The 15279-nt window shown below is 32.6% G+C and overlaps 1 protein-coding gene across 3 annotated transcripts in view; it reads right to left on the reverse strand.

The window, feature by feature from the left end:
• The window catches only part of Krit1 (KRIT1 ankyrin repeat containing), a 39574-nt gene that overhangs the window by 6388 nt on the left and 17907 nt on the right, over positions 1 to 15279 (reverse strand). For all 3 annotated transcript variants that reach the window (XM_076833630.1, XM_076833626.1, XM_076833633.1), the window contains exons 11-15: positions 14113 to 14269; positions 13210 to 13361; positions 2561 to 2727; positions 1825 to 1912; positions 1034 to 1240 (exon numbers count right to left, since the gene is read on the reverse strand). In XM_076833630.1, coding sequence (XP_076689745.1) covers positions 1034 to 1240; positions 1825 to 1912; positions 2561 to 2727; positions 13210 to 13361; positions 14113 to 14269 — 771 coding nt within the window. The remainder of the gene's footprint in view (positions 1 to 1033; positions 1241 to 1824; positions 1913 to 2560; positions 2728 to 13209; positions 13362 to 14112; positions 14270 to 15279) is intronic.

Consider the following 15279-nt stretch of genomic DNA (forward strand, 5'->3'; position numbering starts at 1 on the left):
ATATTTTATATCATAATAAATTTGATTAGAAAAAGATGCAAGCACCAAACAGTAACAAATTTCTGACTGGAGTGCTTTTTAGTGTTCTAATGGATATTTATAACCCTTCCAAGCTTCACACTATCCCCCAAGGGCTTCTTATAACTAGTCCCAATTTTCAAAATGAAGTCCTTGTATCAGATATATTTTTCTTTTTTAATTCTGCATTTTCCATTTAAACCCACTTGATATTTTAAACAGGTTATTATAATCACATAGTAAAAAACTTCTGAGTTGTAAGATGGTGTTATTATGTTTGTAAACATTCCTAAGATTCCTATGTTGAAATTTTAACCCCTAGTGTGACCAATGTGATGGTAGTAGAAGTATAGCCTTTGGAAGATAATTAGGTCACGAGGGTAGAGTCCTCTTGAAGGGGATTAGCGTCCTCATAGAAGGGTCCCCAAGAGCAACCAAGAAAAAGGCCTTTTCCAGAAGCTGACCATACTGATGCCTGATCTCCGACTTCTAGTTTCCAGAATTGAGAAATAAATTTCTATTGTTTATAAGCCATTCAGTCTAAGGTACTTTGTTATAACAGCCTGAACTCAGATAGGTACATATTGAAAAGTCTCCCTTCTAACTCCAGTTCCCAATTACACGTGTCCCTTCTCAAAAGGCTTCAAACATTTTTTTATGTATACATCATGTTCTTCAGGTAAAAATAGTCTCAACCTCCTTCCATTTTTATACTAATTGTAGTGTATTACATGTGGTTCGGCACCATTTTCACTAAATATACTGTGTAAATATATTACTACACACAAAAATACTCCATATACCTAAGATATTCCAATCAGGAATGTATTTAATTAATGTTAAAACTCCTTACTGGAAGTCATTTAGTCACATGCCTCCCCCAGCATTATTTGCAATGAATGAAATTTCAATGAAAAGTTATACATATATGCTATTTCTAGATTCTTCACATAGGCTGGTACTGTTAGTTTAATAGTTATATGACATGACTGGTCAAAAACAGCTAAAAATATACCTTAGTTTCCATGTTGAGGAGATGAAGTCCTTTTATATTTACTCCTACATACACAGGGATGACTTTATGATTGCTGGGGCTTGCTTTTGTAAATATCTGTCCTGTGAAAAAAGCTGCTCCATATGTAGGAATTTCCCAACAATTCTGTAAGAACATGCGCTGCAGGTGATGCATTTCTTTACTGACACCTTCACTTGTACTAAGATTCTAAAAACAATTACAAATAAAAGAGACATGAAAGAGAATTACAAGTATGATAATCCAAACAGGCAACTACGCAGTTTCTTAAATCAAGGTTTTCCCCAAAGAATGAAATTATGGCACATTATCAGAAGAGTACTTTTTATAATATTTTTTAATACCTTTATTTTGTCAATTTTTATGTGGTGCGGATAACAAACCCAGTGACTCATGCATGCTAGGCAAATGCTCTACCACTAAGCCACAACCCCGGCCCTCTTTTTATAATCTTAGTATTAAAAAAAATATGCTGAGATCTAAAAATATTATTTGTCCATTCCATTAATTTTAAGTGCCTCATGGGCAGGGATAGTATATTATTTCAAAATTTTATTCCTATCCTTTACCAAAATATTAAGCACATACATGTAAAAGATTCTACATTACTAAAAATATCTTGCTATTTTCAGTTTCAGACATTGTGAACCAAAAGATCCATTTAGAAGTTCAGGACTATGAATTTACTATACCTATGTTTAAAACATTAATAACACTAACAAAATATCAAGTAGGCTATAAAAATGTCTTTTTATTTTCATTAAACAGCTTACCTTATATTCATGAAGAATTCGATTTGTCCAGTGTGGTGCCTTACTTTTTAGTTTGGTAATAGGTACAATGGATTTTAGATTTTCTTCACTGTAAGCACACATGCAAACATCCTTTAAGTCATCTTAGGTACTCAAGTACACTAATCCCTCTGTAACAGATGGCTTTAAATGACACAATTTTTAAACTGAAAAATACTGCTTTAAAAATTAGAGAACTCAAAAATTTTAAGAGTTCAAGTTGTGGGAAAACGTCACAACATCACAACATTTGCAATAGAGAATGTTTCTTCTTTCAAGAGCCAGAAAACGTTTTTGAAAGTTGAAAAGCACAATAAACAAACTTTAGATGTGCTCAAATCTCAGTGTTTTCTCTGAAAGATTGAACATGATTTAAATTTTTATGGTAGGATGCCTAAATGCATCTGCCTTATAAAATTTTTTACTACTTATTCAAGTCAGGTTTTAGTGAACTTATTTAAACATACAGTAAAGAAAGACAAAAAAATATGAAGTATATCAAAATAAAAATCAAACATAAGAAAAATAACTTTGGAAAATAAAACTTTAAGAATGCTTTATTACAAAAGCTGGGGTTTGTTTGTTTTCCCTTTCATTCTGTTTGTATTATTTAATTCCAAATCAATGTATAAAAATGTTCTAATAAAATTTCAAAACTTTCTTGGTTAGATAGAATCTTTAGCATAGCACAAGACCATACACAGCATTAAATACTTACTTTAGGAAACCTTGCTTGTGTTTCTTACTTTCATAATTTCCATACACTATTTGCAACAGCAGGCTTGCCAATGTTATCAGTTTAGCATCAGGAGCTGTATAAAAGCCCTTTAATAAATTATATCTGGCTTCATCAAAGAGAATAAGAATAGCTAGTGGGTCCTCAATCTTAAAAGAAAAAACATAATGTGGTTATCAGGCTACAATTTCCTTTTAAAAATATATAGCTTGTCATTGTATAATAAAGAAAAAGCAGAAATTGCACATTTATACATCAATGAACTGTTACTGCTTTAGAGCAGGAGTTGTGGAAACTTTTTCCAAGGACTAAATAGTAATATTTTAAGCTTTGTGAGCCATATAATCTCTGTTGCAACTACTCAACTTTATCATTATAGTATAAAAGCAGCTTCAGGCAATACTTAAATAAGTGGTATGGCATACAACTTTTTGTAAAGATACTCAATTTGAATTCCAGAAAATTTTCACATGATTTAAATTTTATTCTTTACATTTTTTAACCATCATAAAATATAAATATGCATTCTTAGCTTTTAGATTATACAAAAATAGGAAACAGGCAGGATATGATCATGACTATAGTTTGATAACCCCGATTGACCATCTAATAATATTACCTTCAGTTTATGGATATCTATGAACTCTAACACTAAATCTTTATATTCATAAAAATATTTTCTATTACCTATGTGTATACACTGTATTAGTGAAGATAAAAAGGAAGTTTATCAATTCCAAGAAGGACAAATATCCTTTAAAATGCTTGTCTTATGGGTTTTCTTTCTTTCTTTCTTTCTTTCTTTTTTTAACTAGGGATTAAATCCAGGGGTGCTCAACCATCGAGCAACATCCCCAGCCCTTTTTTATATTTGAGAGACAGGGTCTCACTGAGTTGCTTAGGACCTTGCTAAGTTGTCGAGGTTGGCTTTGAACTCATGATCCTCCTGCTTCAGCCTCCTGAACTGCTGGGATTACAGGCCTGCACCACTGCACAATGGAATATTACTCAGCCTTAAATGAAATTACGGCATTTGCAGGTAAATGGATGAAGCTAGAGAAAATCATGTTAAGTAAAATAAGCCAATTCCCCAAACCAAAAGGCCTAATGTTTTCTCTGATAAGCTAATGTTGATCCATAGTTGAGGAGAGGTAGGGAAGAATGAAGGAACTTTGGATTTGGCAGAAGGGAGTGAGTGGAAGGGTGGGGCTGTGGAGATGGGAAGGGGGTAGAATGAAACATTATTACCCTATATACACTCTAGTGGTGTGACTCTGCACCATGTATAGCCAGAGGAATGAGAAGTTGTGCTCCATTTGTGTAAAATGTGTCAAATGCATTCTACTCTTCTGTATAACTAATTAGAACAATTAAAAAAAATTTTTTTAAAGCTTGTCTTAAAGGAAACATTTTTTATATTATCTGAATAAAGATTTTTGTACTTAGGAATAACATTCAAAGCATAGTTTGCTGGGTGCACATCTCTAATACCAGCGGCTTGGGAGGATGAAACAGGAGGATTGCAAGTTGAAAGCCAGCTCAGCAACAGTGAGGCGCTAAGCAACTCATTGAGATCCTATCTCAAAATATATTATATTATATATTCTTTATAATATATAAATATATATAACATATATGTAATATATATATATAATATATATATAAAACATATGCTATATATATATATATATAACATATATATTATATGTTATATATTCTTTTTTCCCCACCAATTTCTACTATTTTCATGGTTTTTTATTTTTCTTAATATATATGTGTTTGTATTAAGTACTCTACTGTCTTCCTACTTACTTGTCTACCCCAAATTACTTCCCCTTCCTTCTGCTACTTCTCCTTCCTCTTTAGATTTCTCTTTCACACTTCCTAAGATAAAATAACTCTATATCTTTACCTCTTACCTCCTCAGCATATCATCCTACTCCTCACCCCTGGTTCTTTGTCCACCATCAGAGTGTATAAACTCTTAGAAACTTACAGAGTATACTGCAGATAATAATTGAATTCACCATTTCTGTACATTGTTACCAAACTATAAACATCTTAATAGCAAATATTTGTTTTTAGGGTGCATATTATTTATATTAGAATCTGTTAACATTGTCCTTCACCTCAAAGGACAGGTATTGGATTCCTATCGCGGTACTATAAGCCTATAGGGTAAAAATGGTAACACTTTGGATCCACAGTTCTAGAAGGGAAGACACACAAGCAATATGAAAAGACAAAGGAAGAAAGTGCCCCAAACAATTCAAGATAACCCTCTATTAGAATCCATGGCCAGGGGCTGGGTTTGTGGCTCAGTGGTAGAGTGCTTGCCTAGCATGTGTGAGGCACTGGGTTTGATCCTCAGCGCCACATAAAAATAAATAAATAAAATAAAAGTCTATCAACAAATAAAAAGATTAAAAAAAAAAAAAACAAAACAAGAATCTATGGCCAGCACAGCATAAGAAATGATGGAGAAGGAGTTCAGGATGTATATAATGAAAATATTCCACAAATATAAAAAAAAAGATATAATAAAGCAAATACAAGCAGCAAAAGATCATTTTGTCAATGAGCTACAAAAACAAATACAGGAAGAAAAAGATTACTTCAATAGGGAGACAAAAGCTCTAAAACAAACAAACAAAAATAAAAGAAACAATAAACCAAGTTAAAAGTTCAATTGAAAACATCACCAACAGATTAGACCACTTGGAAGAAAGGACTTCAGACAATGAAAACAAAATATATAATCTTGAAAAGAATGTAAACCACACAGTGAAAATGGTAAGAAACCATAAGCAGAACATCAAGAAATATGGGATAGCATGAAAAGACTAAACTTAAAGAGTTACCGGGACAGAGGAAGGCATAGAGTTCCAAACCAAAGGAACGAGCAATCTATTTCATGAAATAATATCAGAAAATTTTCCAAACATGAAGAATGAATTGGAAAACCATCAGGAGGTTTACAGGATGCCAAATGTACAAAATAACAAGAGATCCACACCAAGATACAATATAATAAAAATGCCTAAAACACAGAATAAGGAGAGAATATTGAAAGCCACGAGACAAAGGAATCAGATTACATATAAGGGGAAACCAATTAGATTTTGTGCAGATTTTTCAACCCAGACCCTGAAAGCTATAAGATCCTGGAATAATATATATCAAGCTCTGAAATAAATGGATGCCAACCACGAATCTTATATCCAGCAAAATTAAGCTATAGATTTGATGATAAAATAAAAACCTTCCATGATAAACAAAAGTTAAAAGAATTAAAACTCGAAAGCCTGTAGTACAGAACATCCTAGGCAAAATATTCTATGAAGAGGAACTGAAAAACAACAATGAAAATCAGCAAAGGGAGGTATTACACTAAAGGAAAAAACTAATCAAAGGAGTAACCAAGTCAAGTTAAATACCAAAAATAAACAAAAATGGCTGGGAGTACAAATCATGTCTCAATAATAACCCTCTGTGTGCTCGGTCGAAGAGGACGACCTTCCCCGATAGAGGAGGACCGTTCTTGGGTCCAGGGTATACAAGTAGCTGCGCTCCTCTGATAGAACCTCCAAACAAGCTCTCAATAATAACCCTGAATCTTAATGGCCTAAACTCACCAATCAAAAGACACAGACTGGCAGACTGGATTAAAAAAAAAAAAGACCCATCAAATGCTGCCTCCAAAAGACTCATAGGAAAAGACATCCGAAGACTGAAGGTGAAAGGTTGGGGAAAAAAAATCACACTACTCACATGGACTGCGGAAGCAAGCAGGGGTTTCTATCCTCACATAAAATAAAGTAGACTTCAAGCCAAAGTTAATTAAAAGGGATCAAGAAGGATATTTCATACTGTTTACGGGAAACATTCATCAACAAGTCACAGCAATAATATGCCCCAAACAATAGAGCATCTTCGTTCATCAAACAAAGTCTTCTCAGGTTCAAGAGTCCTAGACCACAACACGATAATTCTGGATAACTTCAACACTGGATAGATCATCCAAACAAAAGCTGAAAAAAGAAACCGTAGAGCTCAATAACACAATCAATAACTTAGACTTAACTGACCTATATAGAATATTACATCTTTCAATGAATGAATACTCTTTTCTTCTCAGCAGCACATGAATCCTGCTCTAAAATAGGCCATATATTATGCCACAAAACAAGTCTTAGCAAATATAAAAAAGTAGAGATACTAGCCTGCATTCTACCAGACCATAATGCAATGAATGATAAAATAAAAAATAAAAGCTACTCTAATACCTGGAGACTAAATAATATGCTACTGAATGAACAATGGGTTGCAAATGACATCAAAGAGGAGATTAAAAAATTCTTAGAGGTGAAAGAAAACCAGATACAACATATCAAAAAACACTATGAGGGCAGTCCTAAGAGGAAAGTTCATTGCATGGATTTTCATTCTTTAAAAGAAGAAAAGTCAAAAAATAAATGACTTAACATTACATCTCAAAGTCCTAGAAAAAGAAGAACAAATCAACACCAAAAGTAGTAGAAGACAGGAAATAATTAAAAGCAGAGCTGAAATCAATGAAATTGAAACAAAAGAAACAACTGAAAAATTGACAAAACAAAATGTTTTGGTTCTTTGAAAAAATAAATAAAATTGACAAACCCTTAGCCATGCTAATGAAGAGAAGGAGAGAGAAAACTACTAACATTCGTGATGAAAAAGGAAATATCACAACAGACACTATAGAAATACAGAAGATAATTAGAAATTATTTTGAAAACTTGTACTCCCATATAATAGAAAATATCAAAGGCTTGACAAATTTCTAGAGTCATATGATTTGCCCAAACTGAAAGGATGATATACACAATTTAAACAGATCAATTTCAAGTGACAAAGTAGAAGACACCATCAGAAGCCTACAAACCAAGAAAAGCCCAGGACCAGATGGATAAACAGCTGAGTTCTACAAGACCTTTAAAGAAGAACTAATGCCAATACTCTTCAGGAAACAGAAAAAGAGGCAGCACTTCCAAACTCATTCTATGAGGCCAATATCACCCTGATTCCAAAACCAGGCACAGACACATCAAAGAAAGAAAACTTCAGACCAATATCTCTATTGAACATAAATGCAAAAATGCTCAATAAAATTCTGGCAAATCAAATACAAAAACCTATCTAAAAGATATTCCACTATGATCAAATGGGGTTCATCCCAGGGATGCAGGGTTGGTTCAACATACAGAAATCAATAAATGTAATTCATTATATCAATAGACTTAAAGATAAGAACCATATGATCATCTCAATTATTGCAGAAAAAGCACTCAATAAAATACAGCAGCCCTTCATGTTCAAAACACTAGAAAAACTGGGATAACAGGAACATATTGCAACATTGTAAAAGCTATCTGTGCTAAGCTCCAGCCCAACATCATCCTAAATGGAGAAAAACTGAAAGCATTACCTCTGAAAACTGGAACAAGACAGGGATGCTCTTTCACCACTTCTATTTAACATAGTTCTTGAAACACTGGTCATAGCAATTAGATGAAAGAAATTAAAGGGATACACATAGGAAAATAAGAACTCAAATTGGCACTATTTCCTGACTATATGATTCTATACCAGAAGGCCCCCCAAAAATCTACCAGGAAACTTATAGAATTAGTAAATGAATTCAGCAAATTGGCAGGATTCAAAATCAACCCATAAATCAAAGGCATTTCTGTATAACAGTGACAAATCCTCTGAAAAGGAAACGAAGAAAACTACCCCATGTACAACAGCCTCAAAAAAATAAAATAAAATACTTGGGAATCAACCAAACAAAAGAGGTGAAAGACCTCTACAATGGAAACTACAGAACACTAAAGAAATTAAAGAAGACCTCAGAAGATGGAAAGATCTATTTTGTTCTTGTACAGGCAGAATTAATATTGTCAAAATGACCATACTACCAAAAGCATTATACAGATTTAATGCAATTCCAATCAAAATCCCAATGACATTCTTCATAGAAATAGAAAATGCAGTCATAAAGTTCATCTGGAAAAAATAAGAGACCCAGAACAGCTAAAGCAATTCTTAGCAAGAAGAGTGAAGCAGGTGACATCACTATACCAGACCTTAAACTATACTACAGAGCAACAGTAACAAAACAGCATAGTATTGGCACAAAATAGACTGGTAGACCAATGGTACAGAATAGAGGATTCAGAGTCAAACCCACATAACTACAGTTATCTTTATTAGACAAAGGCATAAACATAAAAATGTAAAATCATACATTGGAGAAAAGATAGCCTCTTCAACAAATGGTGCTGGGAAAACTGGAAATCCATATGAACAAGATAAAATTAAACAGCTATATCTCACCATGCACAAAACTCAACTCAAAGTGGATCAAGAACCTAGGAATGAAACCAGAGACATGCGTCAAATAGAATAAAAAGTAGGCCTAAATCTCCATTATATCGGATTAGGCACCTACTTCCTTAATAAGATTCGTATAGCGCAAGAATTAAAATCAAGAATTAATAAATGGGATGAACTCAAACAAAAGTTTCTTCTCAGCAAAATAAACAATCTGTGAGGTGAATAGAGAGCCTACATTTTGGGAGCAAATCTTCACCCCTCACACATCAGATAGAGCACTAATCTCTAGGATATATAAAGAACTCAAAAAGCTGAACACCAAAAAAACAAAAACAAACAAAAAAAAAAACCCAACAAACAAACAAACAAACAAAACCCAATCAATAAATGGGCCAAGGAACTAAACAGACACTTCTCAGAAGGTGATATGCAACCAATGAACAAATATATGAAAAAATGTTTAATATCTCTATCAATTAGAGAAATGCAAATCAAAATCACTCTAAGATTTCATCTCACTCCAGTCAGAATGGCAGCTATTAAGAATACAAACAACAGTAAGTGTTCGCGAGGATGTGGGGAAAAAGACACACTCACACACTGCTGGTGAGACTAAAAAATGGTACAGCCAATATGAAAAGCAGTATGGAGAATCCTTGGAAAACTTGGAATGGAACCACCTTTGAACCAGCTATCCTACTCTTTGATCTAATCCCAAAGGACTTAAAAACAGCATAATACAGGGATACAGCCACATCAATGTTTACTGTAGCACAATTCACAATAGCTAAACTGTGGAACCAACCTAGATGTCCTTCAGTAGATGAATGGATTAAAAAAATGTGATATATACACACACATACACAATGGAATATTACTCAGCAATAAAAGAGGATAAAATTATGCTAAGTGAAATTAGTCAATCCCAAAAAACCAAATGCTGAATGTTTTCTCTGATATAAGGAGGCTGATTCAAAGTGGGGTTGGGAGGAGGAACATGAGAAAATTAGAGGAACTCTAGATAGGGCAAAGGGAGGGAGGGAAAGGGAAGGGAAAAGGGGTGTAAAAAAGATGGTGGAATGTGATGGACATTATTACCCTAAATACATGTATGAAGATACAAATGGTGTGAATATGCTTTGTGTACAATCAAAGATATGAAAAATTGTGTTCTATATGTGTAATATGAATTGTAATGCATTCTGCTGTCATATATAACAAATTAGAATAGAAAATTAAAAGAAAAAAAACAGATGGGGAGACCATTCTAAACTAAGAATCTAATGATAAGGTCAAATACAAAGTATGATCCTTGACAGAACGTTCAGGTGAGAGGCTATAAAAGACTTTTCGAAACAATTAGGAAAAATATTAATTTGGATATTAGCTGTTATTATGGAAATATTTTATTAGGTTGAAAATGGTATTGTGGTATGTAGGTATGTCCTTTAGGAAATGAACACTAAAATAAGTAGTAATGTGTCATGATACCTACAACTCAATTTAAAATGGTTCACAAAGGAGAAAGAGATAAAGGAAATGTGGCAAAAAATTTAACAATTAGTCAAATAGATAGAATATAATGTGAATTATAATCATTTTCAACTTATGTAGTTTTTTTTTTTTTAATTTCTTGAGATAAAATGTTGAAAGACTGATGGAGAGCTTATTTTCTGGTATAAACTGACAAGAAAATTAAGAGAGTCTGAGTAGATACCAACATATACAATTCCCTATGTTAAATGAGTGTTAATCAACCTCTTCTTTTCTAGTGAAATCAAGCTGTTTTCATTCTAAGAGAATGATGCTAACCAATAAATATAATTCTTCATTTTTTCAGATGATACAAATAGGAATTTCTCAATTATACAATGAGTGAAAGGACAAAAATATTTTAACAGATGATCATGATATTCTGTATTTGCCGTAAGAATTTACTAAGCACTGCTTTTCTACTTGAGTCCACTTTATTTTATAGTTTAATTATGCATTTATCTATCATCCAATATTATCATTAATGCTCCTTCTATCAACTTTTAAAATATTACATGACTGGAGAAGGTAGATTGGGTATACTTAGATTACTTTATGAAACTAGGGGCTGGGGTTGTAGCTCAGCAGTAGAGCGCTCGTCTAGCATGTGTGAGGCCACTGGGTTCAATCCTCAGCACCACATAAAAATTAAATAAATAAAATGAAAGGTATTGTGTCCAATTACAACTAAAAAATATTTAAAATATTATGGAACTAATATACTTTTAAAAATTATAGTAGTATACACAACATAAAGTTTGTCATTTTACCAAAAAAAGTGAATAATTCAGTGGCATTAATTACATTCAAAATTCATGCTACTATCACCAACTGCACAGCTTTTACATTATGTTAACAGAAACTCTATAACCATTAAGATGAAGTGGAGCCAGGCATGGTGGCACATGCCTGTAATCCCAGTGGCTCAGGAGGCTGAGGCAGGAAGACAGTGAGTTCAAAGCCAGCTTCGGCAACAGTGAGGAGCTAAGCAACTCAGTGAGACCTTGTCTCAAAATAAAATACAAACAGGGCTGGGGATGTGGCTCAGTGCCCCTGAATTCAATCCCCAGTACCCCTCTTCTCCCTCCCCCCAAAAGAATGAGCAGAGCTGGAGGTATAACTCAGTGGCAGAGTATATGTTAGCATGTACAAGGTCCTGGGTTTGATTCCTAGCACCCCAAAAGAAACAAACCAAAACCAACCAAACAAACCAAAACCACCGCTCCCCAGCAAAACCAAACCAAACCAAACAAAAACCCTCCCCAGCTCCTCCACTGATACTTTTAGTAAGCTCTGATCTACTTTCTATTTATGAATTTGCCTTTTCTAGATAATACAATGAAAGTAGAATCATACAATAGTAGTGTTTTTGTGTCTGGCTTATTTTACTTAATATAATGGTTTCAAGATTCATCCTTGTTGTGGCAAATATTGAACTTAATCCCTTTTTTAACACCAAATAACATTCTGTTTTATGTATGTACTACATTTTATTTGAATACTCATCTACTGGATACTTAGTTTGTTTTCACCTTTTTAGCTCTTTATATAAGGCTGCAATGAATAATGGCATATAAATGTGTTTGAGTTTGTTTTCAATTCTTTCACATTTTATACCTAGGAGAGCCTATGGTAATTCATGCTTCAATTTTTGACGAATCACCAAACTGTTTTCCATGTGGCTATAGTATTTTATGTCCTATCTGCCATATACAAGGGTTCCAATTTCCCCAATGTTCAAGAGCCATATGTTGAAGAGACTATTTTGGCACCCTTGTCAAAAAACAACTGGTCACACGTGTATGGGCTTATTTCTGAACTCTCAATTCTATTCCATTAGTTTATATCCTAGAATACTACCAAAATGTTTTGAACTTTGTAGCAGTATGGTTTAAAATTGGGAAAGGTGAATCTCCTAAGTTTATTCTTCTCTCTTCAAGATTGCTTTGTCTATTTGAGGTCCTTTGTAATTACATATGAATTTAAAGATCATCCTTTAAATTCTGTAAAAAAGGCTTTGAAATTTTATTATGGGTTGTATTAAACCTGTAGATAACTATGCTAGTATTGACAGTTCAACAATATTAAATATTCCTTTCCTTGAACATGGGGATCTTTCTAGATATTCAGGTGTGTCTTAGTTTTTCAACATTGTTTTTTTATTTTCAGTGTTCTTTCCCGTAACTCCTTCAAAATTTACATAACCGATTAGACCTTTTTAAAATTTATACTTCCTAACTATTCCTCCCACCAAAATTATTTCTTATGTAAACTGTTTCATCCAATTGCTGTTTTATTAATTATTTTTTGATGTGGGGGGGTTGCTTTCCTCTTTCTTTTTGCAAGAAAAACAAAAAAATCTTTAAGATAATGGAATAGAAAGGAAAAAACTACTAACCAAGAGGCCATTTTTTAAAAATATTTTTTAGTTGTCAATGGACCTATGTTTTATTTATTTATTTGTGGTGCTAAGAATCAAACCCATTGCCTCACACATGCTAGGCAAATGCTCTACTACTGAGCCACAACCTCAGTCCTAACCAAGTGTAAGAAGACAAATGAAACTCTATTAATCACCACAAAGATATAAGGACTGAACATAAAAACAGAAGTAAAACTCTTTGGTACAGGAATAACGCAATTTCTGCATGTAGTGCCTATAATAGGAACCTAATAGATTTTGTGTATTTAAATGACTATAAAAAGATTTCCAAACAAACCTTTTTTTCAACTTCCAAAGGAAGTCTCACATCTCTTCTTAGGAAAAGCTGTGGTGATTCTCTTTGGGGATCCAAATTAGTCAATTCAGCAAGTATTTCTGGCCAGTCACGAACATGTTGCAAAGGTTTATGATAAGGCTTGAGCTGAAGGCCTGAAAAACATCTTTCCTTTTATAAATGATAATGTAAAAAAAAAATTATTATGCCAATGCATATAAAAACTGTATTCTAAACTATGGGCACTTAAGTACTGAATATATATAAATTAAAAGTCTAAATTTACATCACTATTTAATCACTACTATTACCTAATTTGTAGATAACTGCTTGTTTTTAATATAAGAATAATTCATCTAGCAAATTTATCAAATGTGCGTGAAATTTTTAATTCCATTATAACCTATTTAATTATATCACAATCAATAAAATTTGGTGTCAAAGATACAATTAAACCATTAGGTAACCAACCTTTATCAATTAAATTATTTACCTATGCAATATTTTGTGTGGAAAAAAAGTATATATATGTATTTATTTATACACATACATTAACTTGCTGTTAACTAGAAAGGTTTGCTGGAAAACTAATGTAAAGAAAAGAACATGTGGATTATTTTGAGAGAGTTAATATGAACAATACATTTAATGGCATTCAAATCAAATGTTGTTGCAGGAGAAGAAGATTTTTGGTTTTTACTAGTTAAAAATGCTTTGAATGAAGGAGGGAAGGGGCCTTAAGGGCTCACCTGTTTCAGCAGTTTGAAAACTAATAATTTATACAAAAGAGAATAACATGGTATTACTTAAAATTTAAAGCAAATGATAAATGTCACATTGAAGTTTACCATTTTGTTTCCAAAAAGGAATAATGGTGTTTAAACAATAAAATAAAAACTATCTTACTAAGGTTTTCTGAACAGATCCAAATAGTGAAATACTGCTGAGTTTCTTGAGAGAGACGCATTCCTTCCATTATCTGCTGTACTGTGGTATTATTTCCATGCTTCAGTTCTACAGAACGGTATGATCCATCCATTCTATATATTCGAACTTTTTCATACTAGGATAAGAAATTATAATAAATTAGAAAAACTGCTTAAAAATTACCTAACACAGTCCAATAAGACACTTTACTTTTAACTTCTAATCTTTTAGAATAGATTTCTAATACAAAAATATCAGAAAGCTGCTTCAAATGAGAACTTGTTGATAATATTTTAAAACATTTTACTTCCATTATTTATATTTTCTAAATTATTTTCTTCTGAATGTTCTGTCAAATAATTTTGGGCAACTAAAGAAAATGGTTCTTTAAAATTCAAATTCTTCTGGGAGGATGTTTCAGAGTTGTTAATGTAAAAGGTAAATATATGGGAAATACAGACTTGGTCACTGAACTCAGTTTTAGTCAAGTACTCAATAAGTATAATGGGTCATAAATCATACTGAAGATATGTGTAGCAGCAGTAACTTGTACTGAGAAATCTTTTATAATGAAAGACTCTGAAGGTAAAAGTTGCAGAACAACAAATTTTGGCTAGCTTCCTTCCTTTAATTCAGAAAAACTCAGATAATAAGTGTTACAGGAAGTACCTGATACTCCCAAGTAACTTCTACGCCAAATCATTTTGGACTGAAGTACCTGATTCCTTTTCTTATCCATTCAAAATATAAAAATTATGCCAGAAATAAAAAATGTGTTATAACTATACAGTTAGAAAATTAATTGTAATGAAGTTTAACATAAGGTGCCTCTATTGCTTATCATTTCTTGTCTCTGTCTTATGGTCTTGGAATAGTATTTTGACAAAATGTGTATGTGTGGTGAGTCTGTATGTAACATTTCCTAATGGAAGACATTATGTGTTCCTTATCATTTTCAAGAGTATTCCATGGTTTAAGATTCACAGATATACTAAATAAATACTTATTGACTAGTTGATGGTTAATATCTAGAAAGGCTAGGGATTATCAGTTATATCTGTTGGTATAAACCTTTTTATCTGGTTTTTAAGTTTTCAAATAGTTTTTAAATTAATAGTTTTATAATCACTATAACTTTTAGGCATA

This window comes from Callospermophilus lateralis, chromosome 1 (genome assembly GCF_048772815.1).
Source record: "Callospermophilus lateralis isolate mCalLat2 chromosome 1, mCalLat2.hap1, whole genome shotgun sequence".
NCBI classification, from domain to species: Eukaryota; Metazoa; Chordata; class Mammalia; order Rodentia; family Sciuridae; genus Callospermophilus; species Callospermophilus lateralis.